The sequence below is a fragment of the Seriola dumerili genome, unplaced genomic scaffold (genome assembly GCF_002260705.1).
Source record: "Seriola dumerili isolate Sdu_G_001 unplaced genomic scaffold, Sdu_1.0 BDQW01000003.1, whole genome shotgun sequence".
Classification (NCBI taxonomy): domain Eukaryota; kingdom Metazoa; phylum Chordata; class Actinopteri; order Carangiformes; family Carangidae; genus Seriola; species Seriola dumerili.
Genome location: NW_019174258.1, coordinates 932,190 through 948,717, shown reverse-complemented (window position 1 = coordinate 948,717; position 16,528 = coordinate 932,190). Strand labels below are relative to the sequence as shown.

Genomic DNA, 16,528 nt, shown 5'->3' with positions numbered 1-16,528 from the left:
CAATGCAAATCTGTAGTTGCCTAGTTAAAATTCAGCTGTTTCACTAAACAAAATCGTATTTGTTGTTGTAATCTTTGAAAGATGTGCAGCGTAGACTCACTCAGTCAGGCAGGACATGGTGTTTGAGTATTTACTGATATCACTGACATTGCAAAAAAAATGTGAAGATTCACAAAAAATCTCCCCAAAGTTATGTGTAACAGATAACAGTGAAACAAAGTTGTAAAATTAGACATTTGTGTCACAGTCAGTGATATTGTACAGTTAATCTTGTGCTTCCAATGGTAGTATTATGAAGTTCACACAATATACTTGTTTTTACTGCATGGATGGAGGTTGATACTATGGAGAATGTGCACATGTGAAGAAAAGTGCAAAATGTAAGGAGGTCATCAATGTTTTACATGTTTTGGTAGAGATGCACATGACATTCTCAGTCTACTGAAATTTTGTTCCAACTGTGCAGCCGCAGCCGAAAGTTAAACCGACTTTGAACTCTGAGAGGGGGCATTAAGGACACAGCTGTAACCTCCCTGGTTGATCTGGGTCATTGTCTGTTGAGCTGATAAATGAGTTGGCATGGTGGCTGGGAAACATCCGGCAGGGAAATGCAGCTGTGGAAAATCTGAGACTGTGAAGCCTGTTCATACTGGCCGCATTGATTACAGAGAGGACAGAAATATCTTACTGTAAACAAAGAAGGGCCACAATCTGCTGCTGATGACTACGTTTGACCCGAAGAGGGCAGCAAATCACCTTCATTGGGCGACAGGAAGAAGCGGTGCATTACACCATCCTGTGCAAAGGGGGGCGACAGAGCTCCCCTTCTCATGTTTGATTTCCGCTCCAGAAGAAGACCCACACTTTGAAATGTTGAAGAAGTAAATCTTCCGCCTTGAAGAGGTTTTCTAAAGCTCTCTAACCACCAAAGAGCCGGTGAGCTGGCGGTGGCTTGAGCCGGGTAAACGTGTAACCTGAGTTTTTATGTTGCATGTTAAAGTAAGACATTAGCTCCTGCTGCTTGTGGATGGCTGTAGCTAGCTGTCAGTAGCTAACAGTGATGTCCTCGTCATGGACAGAGAGCCAGGGACAGGTGGGAGACCTGAGAAACCAGAGCAAAGAAGAGCTCCAAGAACTGCTGCTCCGACAGGAAAAGATACTCTCAAACAAGTAAGTCCACGATGTTAGCCTCAGTTTGTATCTTTCATGCTCATCTATCATACATGAGAGGCAGAAACTGGAGGCATGACTCACTGTGGCACTTCCTGGCACGCAGCTACTGTCACAGACACAAACATGGTGACTAACACACAAATAAGTTTGTTGTAATGAGAGCTGCTCCACCGTGACTGAACTAATAATCTGCACTGTCTTCCGTCAGTTCACTACAGGCTGTGTCTGAGGTTTTACACAGCACAGCTATAAGTGAGCAAATCACCTCTGTGTTCAGTAATATGAAGTTTGTCTCAGACCGTTTTGGACCAACTGATGGCAAAAATGTTTCTTAGAGAAAAGTAATATAAAGGTTTACTATGTTCATGGTGCAGAGCTGATACCACCATACTGCAAAATGAGTACAATACACTGTAGGTACTCTTGCACAAACTGTTTAATGTTTTTACACCTCTGATCATTAATTTCTTTCTTCAAAATGTACATGGAAAACATTTTGCTTTAGACAATATTTATGTGTGGCAGCCAACATAATTCATGGTCATCTGGTAGACAGTAGCAGCATGCACAACTCCAAACACTTATAATACAGTCACCGCAGAATTCGGCGCTCACAGATAAATAGTCTTTCTTGTTTTCTTGTCGTTGCCCCACATTAAACAAGAAGACTATTTATCTGTGAGTGCCAGCATAGTTTATGGTCAATGACGCCCAGAAATTAATTTTCATACAGTCTTCCTATTTCATAGTCGTTGAACCTGATTTAAACTTGTTTTTTGAATTGAATATTATATACTTTGTCTTACTTGAATGAAATGATAACTTGTTAGTCTTGTCTTTTCAAAGTTTTCAAATCTCCCTCCACTGAATTCAGTCTCAGATACGGCACTTACATTGAACCTGTTGAATTTCCTACATGAAAGTACTCCTTGTTTCATAGACGTTTCATACTTACAACTTATGTGAATGTTATTGTAGAAGTTGTTTTCTGGGTCAATAGCGTTTTCAAATTCATGCATTTTATTTTAGGTCCAAATTTTCACAGTTTCTATATAGTCCATTCAATTAATCTGCCACACAATATTTGTCAGTGTCAAAATCTTCCTCATCAATATCTCTGAATGGGAACAAGTAGTCCTGTCATTCAGGTGTGTCGTGGCCCAGACAAATGCTCCTTCACACAGTTCAATGTCATGTCCATAAATTCCATAATCCTGGCATATTCTGAGGTTGGAGACAATCTCCAACCTCAGAATATACCATAACGTTGTCATTTAACGTTGGATTTTTATACTTCTTCAGTACTGTATATGTCAGCATCCAAGGCAGCTTCAAATGTCACTAATATGTCAATCATGATATATATATATTTTTTTTTTTACAATGGAAGGGACAGACTGTGATGAACATAATTCAACTATTATGGTTATACAGCAGTAATAAATAATACTAGTATGTTTATACAATCATTTGAATGTTGGATGTGCCATGTGAAATTATTTAAGCCAAAATACAGATGGGTGAAAAAGAAAAGGCTGAATAAAAGAGTATAGAAACATAAATTCAGATCCTGTCATACAGGGTCAGTGGATTGTTTCCTGAATATGAAAATGATGTGAAGCAAATGCAATGGGCTTCACTGTCACCAGATTCCAACCCAACTGAACACCTATGGGAGAGTTTGGAGTGATTCCACCACCATCATCAATACACCACATTAGAGAATAACTTTTTGGAAGAATGGTGTTTACCCCTCCAGTAGAGTTCAAGAGACCTGTAAAATAATCTCTCTGTCTATATCTAATGTTGGTTGACTTGTTTAATGTCTACCGTCTTGTATCTTTAAATGTTGTTTTGAGTCTACCATGAAGTGATGATTTGTGTTGTTTTCAGGAGGTTATTGCAGTCTCTTCCTGACAAAGGGAAAAAGATATCAGAGTTTGCAGAGAAAGTGCGTCTTGCCATTGAGCAACATGATGAAGAGAAGAGGAGACGGAGTTTGGTGTCTGCTGCCAGGGCAGAGTTACAGTCCAAGTACCAGCAGGCTTTCACTATGCAAAAACATGCTATCCCCAACACACCAGCAGCCTCACGCCAAAACAGGCAAAGTGCGGCTGCTGCAGGTGATGTGGTACAAGAGAGGGGAACGTCACCTGTCTCAGCTCATGTGCAGGAAAACACTACTTTGGACGAGCAACAGGACCAGTTTGTCTTCAGAGCGGCTGCTGGTGAAACCATGGAGACGGCTGCTGCTGGGGCCTCTCTGAACTCTGATGAGACAAAAGAGGGTGACCTTGTGGAGGCCTTGGAGAGGGTCAGACTGTCTGAAACTAGTACTGGTTTCAGTAGCGAGTCCAAAGACCTATTAAACAGCATGGCAAGAGACAATTACTTTCTCAGAGAGCAGACACCAAAAAAGCCTCACTATGTAACTGTCCTGGAAAAAACAGAGAAGACTTCAGCTCCCAGGAGGCAGAAATTCAAACCAAATCAGTGAGTGGGCTTTGTTTGATGATGTGATGATTACTTTTGTAGACATTTAGAACAAAAAGTACTTAGGTGATGGTGTTCATTTCATTCAGTAACAATGTGTGTCATTGTGTCTCATTTGGCTTTATTTCATAGTTCTTCTCAGTTGTTTGATTGTAAATAACATCTTCTCACGGGTGTTTCCAGGCTGTCCCACAGAACTGACATTTCTCCATCAGGATCCTCGTCACCCAGCCAGTCTTCTGACGGCTCATCGCCGCTCTCTGCACAGGCCAGGAAGGAGCGGGACAGAAAACACCTGGACGACATCACCGCAGCCAAACTCCCTCCTCTCCAACACAACCCCGCCCAGCTTCTGTCTCTGGACGAGTCGGCTGTCCTCATGAAGGAACAAACCAAGAAGCAGCAGGTTAGTGCAGCCGAGCCCTCTACACACTTATCTTATACATGCAGTGTATACACTGAACTGTAGGCAGACTGTCAGCCAGAGCCAGCCAGGGCTTCTTCACCATGATGAGTGGTAACATGTTGAGGTGACAGTATTGATCTACCAGAAATGTGCATTTGCTGCATTGTAGTCCAACACCAACTGAATTGGCTTGATTTGGCTGAATGAGATGGCTGTGTCTTTTCACACACTGCTAAAGGAGTTGTGAACACAGTCTTCATTTTATACAGAAAACACAATGCGACTCTGTTTCTGTAAAAATAAATAAATAAGCAAACTAAACAAAGATTTGTTTTTTTGAAGATTAATTTGAGCACCAGTATTATTTGCCAGTCTTCTTTATTCATCTTGGTGCTGTGTTATTCCAATCACAATCATAATGTGCAGTGTAATAGATGTAAATAACAACTCTTATCATTAAAATGATTGTATTTCTATTGAAACATTATTACAGCAAACTAATGTATTTGGCAGGAGTGAGTTTGGTGTTATTATAGCATCTGGATACAAACAAATTGAGTTTATACAATGGTAACTTGTGACATTTTCTCATCTAATCAATTTTGGAATTAAACAATAATTAATCCAAGTGTGAATCTTAAGTCTGCATCAGGTCTACTCCATAAGCTCTAGAGGGCAGCGTTGAGGCAGTGTAGGCACTGTGTATCACTTCACATCCAAAGTACTGATTACAGAGCCAAATGTCAAACAGTGTGCTGTTGTCAATTTACAGAGGCCTGTTAAGCTTAGTATCAGTCCTACTTTTGTTGAGGGTTTAATAGCTATGGCTGTGCTGCTTTATAATAATGTGCTTGTTTACTGTTTACCAGCCTATTCATGTCAACTTTTTCTCTGTGTTGTGTTTAATTTCAGGAGTTGCAGGCCAAGCTGGCAGCCCAGAAACTGTCTGAGGGATTGAAGATCTCTATGGGGAGCTACACTCCTGACGGTGGCCCCATGGCTGCCTACAGAGAGGTTCACGATGAAGGAGCCCAGCTCTCCTCAGAGGAAGACTGATCCTGGAAGGCCAGAGCTGGGGAAACCAGTGTGACCTTGGCCCTGAGGGAAACGGGCTTTGGACCTCGCAATCTGGACCCATCAAACAGGTTTTCACTCCAAGGACAGGAATTCTTAACAGAGGAAAAGGGCCTTTGCTTGGTGTGAAGGCATAGTTGGTATCCCAGACTCAGGATGTTGAATGGCAGGTTGAGACACTAGCTTGCTTAATTGTCATTCAGTTCATATTGGGATCAGCTGTTTCAGTGTCCGGCAGCAATAATAATATCTGTGGTCTTGAATGCTAAATTTGAAACATGTGTTAGGAGGGAAACACTTCTTCTCAGTTTACTGAAACTGGTGATGTTGTTACTTTCTGAGCCTGAGAGTATTGTACATTCAAATTTCTATTTTAGTGTGTTAATATTTACATGCACTCAAAGCTCATCGACAGGTGGAGCAGACTGTTTTGACACAATGGAGACTGCTTACGGCTTTGTCTCGAAAGTAGACGTGAGCCTGCAGATAGTTGTGTCGGATTTTAATTATTACAGAATGTGTAACAGAACTGAATAAACACATCTGATTGCCCAAATGGTTGCGTTTGTGTGAAGTCAGCTGACAATGCAGTGTTTTCTTCCGAATTACAGACACGGTGAAGTACCTCATCTGTAAGAGATATTCTCTCTGCAATAATAAGATCACTGATGAGAACATCAGGAGCATTGTTACCGTGTCTAAGTGTTTCACCTTTCATTAATTCATTTAATTAAGTGTTTACATTACTTCATCCATATGCCACCATCTAAATGTTAATTTTGATGAGAGAAACTGTGTAGTAATGTGACAATGCACATGCTGAAATAGAGTCAGAGTGTCAAGTCTTAAAAAAAAATTAACTCAGTGCACCACAAAATAGTGCTGAACTCCAGCATTTGTGTTCTTATGTACTTTATAGCTTTCCACATGTGGACAATGAAATATCGTAGTGAGTGCACGTGAAAACTGCCCCTCAAACATGATCTACTTTCTATAAACCTATTTCTATAAACCTAGGTTTATAAACCTATAAACCTTTACTCTCTATAACCTTATATTTATAAGGTAAACTGTGGTGTGTTGACATTTTGATGTCTTTGTCTGTAGATCCACATAAAGCAAGACCTAGTTTCCCATGTAAGAATTATTTCACTATTTTCTGATTATTCAAAAGATGCAAACTAGAGTTCCAACTTATTTAGTTCTTTCATGTGCAAAATAACTCTGCAAAGTGATATCAATTTCAGTTTGTAGTGAAGCTATGGTCAGCTGCAGACCTCGAGTTTCTAAAACCCTGTTAGATGTTATCAAGCAGAGATCTGTGACACACTTGATAAGATTAATGCAGAGGTAGTGAAATATTGAAGCTCGATGGTTGAGACATCTGGACTGCATTTGGATCATGTTGTTGCTGGGAACGGCAGGCGATGATGGGATGGCAGCAGGCTAATGCAACATGGCAAATACCATTTCTCAGCTTCGCTAATATGTGGTAGATAAGAAGTGCCAGCTACATTCAGCATCTTTCCAAATTGCCTTTCCCATCATCTCTCTTCCAGCTGTCACAGAGGACTGCAGGCCATCGTAATCTAAATAACCTGATTCAGGGAATTTAACGAGGAAGAAATAAGCCGCTGAGGCACGTTTTGGGGGAAATGAGGGTGGGTTCATGTAGGTCAGATTCTGGTGGTAGATGCCCCTTGATAACCTTTTGTAATTGTTGCTGAGGCATTGGTGGGAGACGTTTTAGAAAAAAAACCAAAAAAAAAAACCGTCTGATTGCTGTGTATTTAGACACTATATCTGATGGGCTCCAGAGTGGCCCTGCGGTGACGTCCAACAACAAATACATGAGCAGGCTCCGCAGAGGATCCTCATTGTGCTGGGATTAATTACAGCCTACCTTGCTTACATACATTCAGAGACTGTTACCAATTATGGGGCACATTTTTGCTGTAGCTTTTGGTATCTGGCGTCAAACCTGACTCTGAACGTATGTTGATGTTGTTGAGGTGGAACCGAGCACATACTCTACAGTCAAAGCTTTTTTTTTTTTTTTTTACGTTGTCCATTGATGATGAAGTCGTTTATACTTCAACTTGAATCCCGGACCCCTTGTCTCAGATTAATAAGCTCCTCATGAAGTAGTCTGCAAGTGATTTGCTCCAACTCTGAGTCCGAAATCACACGTCTCATGGGAGTAAAAATAATTTGCTGTTTGGGAGGGGAAACTGGAATGTGATTTCAAAACTGCCTCTTCAAAGACCAGTCAGCTCAGCCTTAAATTAGATATACAGTATGATGTATAGACTGGCGTTAAACACGAGTTAGGCCCTCGGCAGAATGATTGGATTATATCTGCCAGGTTACAAAGTCTGAGGTCATGCTTTTTCCATTCTCTGATGTTTTTGTCATATTTTTTAGGGCACACGAGGAGATGAAATAATGCAGCACACAGCAGTTTTCTGCAGATAAGGTTACAGCCTATCTCCCCATCCCAATTAGAACCAGCTCTCCTTCCTCTTACTGCACTAGGAGTGAATCAAACAAAACTGGTTTTTAGTCATGTTAGTGGCATGGCTCTGTATTGGTCTGGTGGTCAGTCAGCCCACCACTATTTGATGGATTGCCATAAAAATTTGTACAGACAGTCATGGTCCCCAGAGCATCATTCCTAATGACCTTTGGGGAGCTTCTTCCCATCACTGTGGACTAGTAGTTTTGTTAATTCTTCATTCGCTTTTGTGCATTTTATGCCTCCACACTGGCAACAACCAGGGCTGGAGGCTTCACAATATCTGGGTAACACCTTGAGAGAATTTCTTTAGTTTTTTTAAAGTTATATTTTGGGACATTTTTGCCTTTATTCGGACCGTATAATGAGAGATAGACAGGAAACTCAGGGAGAGAGAGAAAGGATGACATGCAGCAAAATGCCGCGGGTCAGACTTGAACCAGAGGCATACGACTGCAAGGCAGGAATTCTAGTTGAAATTTATAATATAACATTTTATGAATGACCGACATCTTCTTGCACCAAATAGATGTTTGCAATGAATTTTAACATATGGAAGACAAACCTCACTGCGAGTTGGAGAGAGACAGTGCTGCTCATTGGTGTTTGTCTCGAGTGTGAAAGTTGAACAAATGTGTCATATGAAAATGGATTGACAAACAAACAACTGGGCATGTTTGTGACTTCACTGTGTTTTATATATATATATATATATATATATATGTGTGTGTGTGTGTGTGTTCTCTTTACGGGGCAATGAGGAAAGTAAATGCTTTCCTGACATGACTGAGGTGCTGAGGTCTCCAGTTATCTCACCATGAAACTTGTATGTGAGAGGAAGCTTGCACATAGTTCATGTCATGACTGTTGACTGCCTGAGGAAGCATGATATGTGGCTGTAACATTCATGAGAGTCCTGAAAAAATATTCCCTGACTAGTGGGTGAATCTGTTGAAGGAAAAAAAAAGACAGAGGTGTTTGGAACTGAGTGCTGGTTGTAAAACATAATTATGGGAATGATTTATTGCATTTTTACATTCTTAAGATTGTTTTCTTTTTCATTTTTTTTTTTTACATTCACTATACATGGCTAGCTTATTGCATATGAATGTGGTCAGAATGCAGAATTTCCAGTGATTGCTTGTCCGTTAAATATAGACACTGGCATTACAATCATTAAAATCAGATCACCAGGCGTTACAGAGATTTTGTGCAGGTTTGTGTGGACTATTATCACGCTTTATTCAGATTTGTTTGCAGATATGGTTGCAACACATCTTTAATTTAATCTTATCTCACCAAAACTCTATACATGAGAAATGCTGACCTCACATGTGGATGCCAACATTTTATATTGCGGGTCTCCCTCCACAAAGTGTGCAGGGTTTTCTACAGAAATTTGCTGAAAGTAAAAGCAGCAGAGCAGATACAGTATGCACCGAGTCCGTCTCCCTACAACATCCGGCTGCACAGGAATACCTGTTATCTCCATGCCCTGTTTGTTCCATGATTTTTACCAACTTGTACTACATGATGGTAATTACTACCAATTACTACTGCCAAGTATTTCCCCTTAACGAGAGTGAGTCTCAGAAAATGCCAGTCATCAGTGCACCACAAAATCGTGCAAAAGTACAGCACTTAAGTAAAGTGTACTCAAATTTGCACCTCATTTATTATAAATTAAATTGCTACTATAAACTAAAATATGTATAACGTTAATAGCTTTCTGTCGTCCTAGTCCCTCATGGTTCCCCGTTTCCTACGCGCACCAAGATTCATCAGAGGAACTCATAGTTTTCAACCATCGACTATCTGTGAGCACAGTGGAAGTCTGTGTGGCCACTGGCAGCAGTATCCAGTGTGTGTTTTTGTTTGTACACATGGTAAACTGTTCTAGTGTGAACATTTCAGTAGCCCTGCCTAATTTCACACTTTCAAATGTTGTTTAGAGTAAATGCCTGTTTCTCTGTCCATAATAAGAGTAGCTCGTCTTCATCCCCCTCAAAAGTCTTCGTCATTTCCATCCACTTTTAATGAATTAAATTTAATGGGTGTAATTGATAAGAAATTATAGCTTTAGCTTTATTTTGTTCTGTTGCAGAGAGAGAACATGTGCTTCTAATAGTCAGTACAGCTCAATAAAATGCACATGCACTGTTATTTTATTATAAAGACTGCAGTTTTCATTATAAAACAGAGTGTAGTCCTTATTTTTCCACCAACGCATTATTTTATTTTTTTTTGCCAGAGGTTAATTGACTACCAGGTTTAATGTAAGCGCAGTAAACCAGCCCACAGAGTTTCTGAGAGATAAGAATGTCACAACACAAGCGTGATGTGTTTCCTTTTCCTTGGAACAATGTTTACAGTTCAAAAGCCATAAAACTGACCACAAATGGAAAAGGCATGGTATAGCTGTAATGAGTTATCCTTGTGTAGTCACGTCTTGTGTTTATTTTAAGGCTCTGTAGGTAGTACTCATAGTTCAACACTTGATGGCAGTAGTGCATGTTTGTTCTTTGACTCTGCAGCCTGAGCTTTTCATCTCACGCTGTAGTTTTTTATGCTGTATCTTTAAACCACAGTTGTTTCACCAGCATAAGACACATCATCGAGGCTGTTACTTTCTGCTGTGGCTGTTTTTAATTTGTCATTGGGCATATTATTGATAGCTGCTCAACTATAAGAAACTTACATTAACCAAAAGATTGTTATGGATGGGTCACCATCTTCAAGGGAATCTGGAGGATCAACAGCTGTCAGCAGTTATTTGAGACAAGGAGCTAAAGTTACTGTTTGACTCCAGATAGAGAGGCTCTGTGTTTCAAAGGTGTGGTATATGTCCCAGGTGAAGCCACAGCCTCGCACCTGGCTCCTCAGCCCAAGATAACAGGAGCTTTCAGCCCAGACCTACATCTCTCAATACGACGGGAGATTGTACAAATATGATCTGGATACATCTGTGCTTGAAAGAACTCCCACAATCTCTGCTTGGAAAGCTTTGCATAACAATCCTGAGGCACTAGAAAGAAAGGGCGGAGAGACCGAGAGAGAAAGAGGGAGAGAGAAAGGAAAGGGGGGGTAAAATGGGTTGAGGCCCGTGATGCATGGTGTGGGCCAAGAAGCTGCCAGCATCCCAGCCGCTCCATGTCTGGCCTGGCACAGCATTAAGCAGGCTGTTTTGGGGCCTGTCAAAAGCTCATCACGGCAAGGAAGCCGTCTCTGTGGGGATGCTGCAGGGGTGCCAGGGCACGGCAGGGGGGAGAAACCAGAGACCCTGCCCGGCAGCTTGGGCATAATGAGGAGGAAAATTCTTATTCTTGTATTCCCATTAATATTACAACAACAATGCACTTTTGTCCAACTTTCTTTTTCTTTTTTTTTTTTTCCAAGTATTTTTACACTTCACTTTTCTTTGTTTTCTCGCCTTGTCTTGAGCCTTCAATCATTTCTACAGTGAAAGCTTCCACATTGTAACAGAAGTATCTCTTGTACAAGGTCATACAACATGATCTATCTGCCGATTCAGAGTGAAGTCTTTTAATGTTAGAGCCATCCTTTTCCATTATCTGACACACATTTCCAACACAAGTGGAAAACACTGCTGATTATCTCAGTGTATTGTATTCAGTAAGTGCCTGGTTGGGAGATTATAAAACTCTGGGTAATATCACTCGCGGCAATCAAGTAGTATACCAGTGTGTTGAGGTATAATTTCTTGGCTAGTGTTGTTTGTGACATCAATCTAAAGCTATCCAGAAACGAGTGTGGACAAAAACAGTTTGATATTGTTTTTCATTGCTGCTTGAGTGAAATTATGCCCCTTGATTTGAGGACATCCCAACTAACAAGCACCAGAAGTGTAAATTCAGCTACTTGGAGTCCTGCCAACTCTTACAAATATCACTAAAAGTCTCATGAAGCACAACCTTTAAAATATCAAAAAAGTATTGATGCCAAATCCTCTTTTGTGTTGCAGGTGTGAAACAGTGTGTAGGTGTTGGAAATCCCTTCAAACGAGTTGAAGGACAGTTCATTTCATTTCCCGTGCCAGGCAGAGCCTCACAGCTCTAGTGAGTTGGTGTAGCGCAGTTTTCTGGGTAATTCCTCTTTGTTTGTAAAATGATGTTCATAAAATCTGTATTGGATGGTTAAGTTTGGCCCTGGATCTTGTGTCTTACAACAATAGTAAAACTGTGCAGTAAAAAAAGAAAAGAAAAAAAGCAGAAATCCTCTACAGTCCAACAATTATGGGGCCTCTATATGGAGTAGTTGGCTCGTTTATATGCTGTAATGTTGTGACCATTCCAGGCCCCGAGGCCAGGTGTTTTTGATTGCAGTATAGCATGTTGGTGTGCAGACTTTGCTGCACAGCTCTGGCCCCACAGGATGGTGGTTGGATACGAGTATGATAAACCAGAGGAGACCAAGTGGGAGTGGGAGGCCCAGACTGTTTTCCTTATTTATTTATTAATGTTTTGTTTTCTCTAAGAGAAGCTGTCAGACAGACAGGCAGCTACACCCTCTTATTAGATGACTTCCTTCACTGCGTAAATATATTCCAGCTGAGATGTAACTTTCAGTGTGCAAAGTGTTTTTGCTAAACAACTACAGACAAGGACAACATTGGATTTTACAGCACAAACAGGATGAGTTTAAGCACCATTTTCAGAAAAAAAACACACGTCACATTCAAAACAATCTGCTAATTTTTTCTGGATGTTCTACAAATTTAGATTGTAAGGGGTTTATACTTATACTTTCCCATCACAGTAGATGTCCAACATTCTTCTCTCTTGCCCTATGCTTGTTGTTGTTTTCTGTAAACATCTCAGATGTCACTGTAGTAGGTGTGTTTCCAGTTTGGTAGACTACAGGGACAACAACATGTCAGATTTGTACAAAAGTAAAAAGATCCAGTGAATGGAAAAGAGTTAGTGTTAGCTGTGGGGAGACATTGTGATAATGTCCCCCTCTGGTGGTAGCATCTGTGCCTCTGGGGGAGGTGGTTTCAACCCTCTCTATAATATTATTTAGAGACATATATATCTCATGTGGGATTTTAATATTAAAGGCTTAAAAACATTGGTCCTATCGTGGCAGTTTTGGCCATTATTCCCAGATTCCTAAATATTAGATTCACAGTAAACGTACTTGCCAAGTTTTGCACGTGACACACATAGTCAGACAAACACACAGGCTCCCAGTCTTTTTTCGCATCCAAACCTCTAGTTTCAGACATGAAGCCAAAAATGAGCATCTGAAATATTTGGCTCAGCCTTCCATTGCACTGAAACACTTTGGATGTACAAAGTTTTGCAGTAAATGTGTGACTATAAAACCAAAACGATTTAAACCAATGAACTAAAAGAGCAGAAAAAGCTCAGCTGAGCTGCAGAGTTTGTTGGATCGTTTTCTGGTGGTGTGTCAACACAAATGACTGACTGAATTAATGTTTTTAAAAATATGCATTGTTTTGTTGTCCATTATGGTATTATATACCTACACTATATAAACAAAATATGTTTACATTTGAATCTCTGCACAAGGACGTATTTAAGGAAAAATTTAAATAAAAATTGACATGTACTTCTCTATACACATGTCCCAGAAGTTTACCAATAAAATACTGAAATTCAGAACAACCAGATCCCATTTACACAATGTCACTTCTGACATAACAACAATAACAAATATGTGTGATAGTTTACAGAAGATTATTCATTTCTACTCAGGGTAGAGTGTCGCTTAACTAAATTCATAAAGGCTGTTTGTCTTCCTGTTTCTCTTTCTTCTCTGTCAGCACAAAACATAACAACATTACAAAGAGAGCCATGACCAATGAAGAATGCATCACACTTTGGCAAACATTTACAGGCTGCAGATGGTCCTGGTTGATTTGTGTATACATCCCTGTGTCAGTCCCTACAGGTGCCACGGCACCAGCTAATAAAAAGCAGAGTGTGGAGGGGTGGTGGATGCAGGAAGAGGCAGACGAGAAACAAAGGCTGCACTCCTCTGTGGCATGTTTTATATGTTGCATGGCGAGCTTCTTCAGACAGGTGCTGGTAGTGAGACTATAGCATCCATGTTGTCATTCACGCTCTATTTAAAGTTTGCTAATGCTTGTGTCAGAATGATTTGAAAACACGCTGTATTACACACAATATCTTTTAGATTTTTTTTTAAAACTTTAGATCTCGAAATGCTCAGACTGATAATATGCTTTACAAGTAAAACCCTAATGTATCACTGACTTTTAAAAAGGGACTTTTTAAAACACAAAGATTCCCTCCACACCCATTACACCACCATTACCATTCATCCTGACCAACCCTCAGCTTCAGACCTTTTTGATTGTGGTCATACAAATAGTTTTTAGTCAGATATTGGATGTTACATCAGGAAATCATCCTGCTATTTGTGATTAATGATGATGGATTCTGATGACTGGGAATTATGGAAAGAGTTAGGTATTGGGATACTAAAAATGTATCATATTTTGTACAATTTCTTAAAGTGGGTATACCTGTACAGTCTAATTCAATTTAATACCACAGCTCTGCTGCTGCACTGTCAGAAATAAAGTAATTCTACTTTATGTTTTTTATTGAGGTCATAGTGTGTAGTGGTGTTGCATTGGATAGCATTATATTGAAAGGTGTTTCTAATATTTTGTGTATTATGTTTATAAATGGCATTGTGAACAAAAACTGAATATTTATAAAAGTAAAATCAAAATTCATGGCATACCTGTTGGATTACATTTGTACAGGTGTACCTAATAATGTGGCTGCAGCATGTATTTGTATAAATCTAGAATTTGCTGCTGTGGTGATCTTTAACAACCAATTCAAATGTCATAAATACCAGGTCATGACAAACTGCTTATTTAAAAAAAAAAGCTCAGTTAAAGATGCGTTCAATCGATATCGTGGTAATTTTCAAGGCCTTCGTTTTTTTATTAGTTTCATCTCACAACAGGAGCTCTGCTGCACCAGTGCAATTTGTCTTTGCTTTTGAACATGTCGGTCTAGAGGTGATGACTGTCAGACTGTCTGACACATACAGTGAATATGCCGCGTCTGTAACATGACTCATCTGTGTAATCACCTTTGTAATTTTGATGTCACTGCTTCAAAGTTAAATCCCTTTTTCATGTGGTTTTTCCATTATTTTGTTCACCCCTTTCACGTCGCACACTGAGCTGCATGGTTTTAACTGTCCTGGTTGTAATTTATCCAAACTGGAGGATTTAAGTGTCTTAACATAATTTTGAAATATGTTTACCATAATTCAAACTGCTCGAAGACTGAATATAGTTTTTTTTTCTTCTAAATCTTCTTTCAATTCTAATAACTGAACATATAATTAAAGTATAAATATGGCAAGTCAGATCTTTTTTTTTTTTTTTTTTTTTTTTGGCAAGTGTTACTTTAAAGTTCCTGCATACCCACACAGGTGTTTTCACTTATGCTGATTACACCTCTGCTGCGGCTGAAGGTGGGTGGAGCTATGATGGGTATTACATGATGTCACTGGACTCCATGTACTGATAGGGATGTTGAAGGTGTAAATTGTCCCTCCCAAACACATCTTTACAGGGCTCTGTGTAGGTTGGACAATGAAAAGCGACCCTTTCACAATACACAGTTGCTTCAATATCAGTCTGAAACATAAGGCTAATGTAGGTTTAATAGTTTTGAACATGTTTATAATAACTTAATTAGGTAAAATGTAAGTGTATAAAAAGACAATATACACTTAAATATTTAAAGAACCCTTTGTCCAGATGGTGCCTGTTGCAAGGAATGTATACTGAAGGAAACCTCAGACTAACCCTATCTAATCCCAGTGGGTATCCAGTTTCCGTTTGGCCTTGTAGGAGTGGTGCTCATCACTGCTCACAGCCTCATATAATACCTATAGAGGTTTTGGACTCAAGGTGCAAGGTAATTGAAATTATGACTTTGTTGCCCAAGTGTGATAAAACCAGGGCAGGCATTCACTTTAAAGTAAACACTCATTTTACATCATACATGCATGTGAAGTTTGGCTGGTACGTCCAACAAACTGCACTCAACAGCCTGATCTGAACAGTCTCACTTCGCTGGCACACCTGTATACTAACCCAAACTCCCTCGACAAATTATTGTATTTCCTGAGGTTTTGAAGGAAATGTCTCTTCAAGTCTGATTGATTAAGAGTGATTTTGTTTTCACTACATTCTTTGGAGATCTCACAATATAATCAAATTTAATTCTGTGTTTTGACAGGTAAATGACATTACAGTGTATGACATTAATTATTTCTCACAATACTTTGACTTGCCAAACACAGGTGTTATTCATAACATTAATGATGGCTGAGTTCCATTTAGCTGCTCCAGTGCCAGGGTCCTGCTATTGTGCATGCTGGCTCACTGTCATGGCTTACTGGGGCACCTCAATGGAAAAGGGCCCTTATTAATGTTATTAGTTACACCTGACAAGTCAGACTGTCTGCTGTGAGAAAGATCTATATCAATGGCTGTGATCGTTTCCAGTTTGAGCTGCATGTTCACCAGAACCTGGACGAGCCTGGACGAACCTGAATCTTATATTTTCATGGAGACAACTCCCATATAATGGAGACTGTCCTCCTGTAAAAAAAAAAGAAAGCCTAATGGTTGATTGTGCATCTTATTATGCCACATAGTTACATTATTGTTGGAGCGCATGGATGAGTTGACAAAACACAGGAATTTGACACAGTAAACTGCTGTTTGTGATCTGTTTGAAAACAATGGTTCCACAACCATAACCAGTGTTTTTATCATTGTGTCCATGATGCTGAAGTTTCTCTTGCCTTAACGAAGTACTAAT

General features: G+C 39.8%; 1 protein-coding gene across 1 annotated transcript; it reads left to right on the top strand.

Moving 5' to 3' along the window:
• The first annotated feature begins 857 nt into the window (after nucleotides 1-857).
• polr2m (RNA polymerase II subunit M) lies at nucleotides 858-5,694 on the top strand. The gene is made up of 4 exons (XM_022744662.1): nucleotides 858-1,170; nucleotides 3,067-3,666; nucleotides 3,850-4,072; nucleotides 4,985-5,694. Exons 1-4 carry the CDS (start codon nucleotides 1,061-1,063, stop codon nucleotides 5,126-5,128), a joined length of 1,077 nt encoding a protein of 358 aa, XP_022600383.1. The 5' UTR covers nucleotides 858-1,060; the 3' UTR covers nucleotides 5,129-5,694.
• Nucleotides 5,695-16,528: the final 10,834 nt, after the last annotated feature.

What these genes read in the sequence shown, in the direction of transcription:
- polr2m (XM_022744662.1), top strand. Translation starts at nt 1,061, where the DNA reads ATGTCCTCGTCATGGACAGAGAGCCAGGGACAGGTGGGAGACCTGAGA. An exon ending in CAGAAATTCAAACCAAATCA is followed by an intron (nt 3,667 to 3,849) that starts GTGAGTGGGCTT and finishes GGGTGTTTCCAG; the next exon opens with GCTGTCCCACAGAACTGACA. An exon ending in AACAAACCAAGAAGCAGCAG is followed by an intron (nt 4,073 to 4,984) that starts GTTAGTGCAGCC and finishes GTTTAATTTCAG; the next exon opens with GAGTTGCAGGCCAAGCTGGC.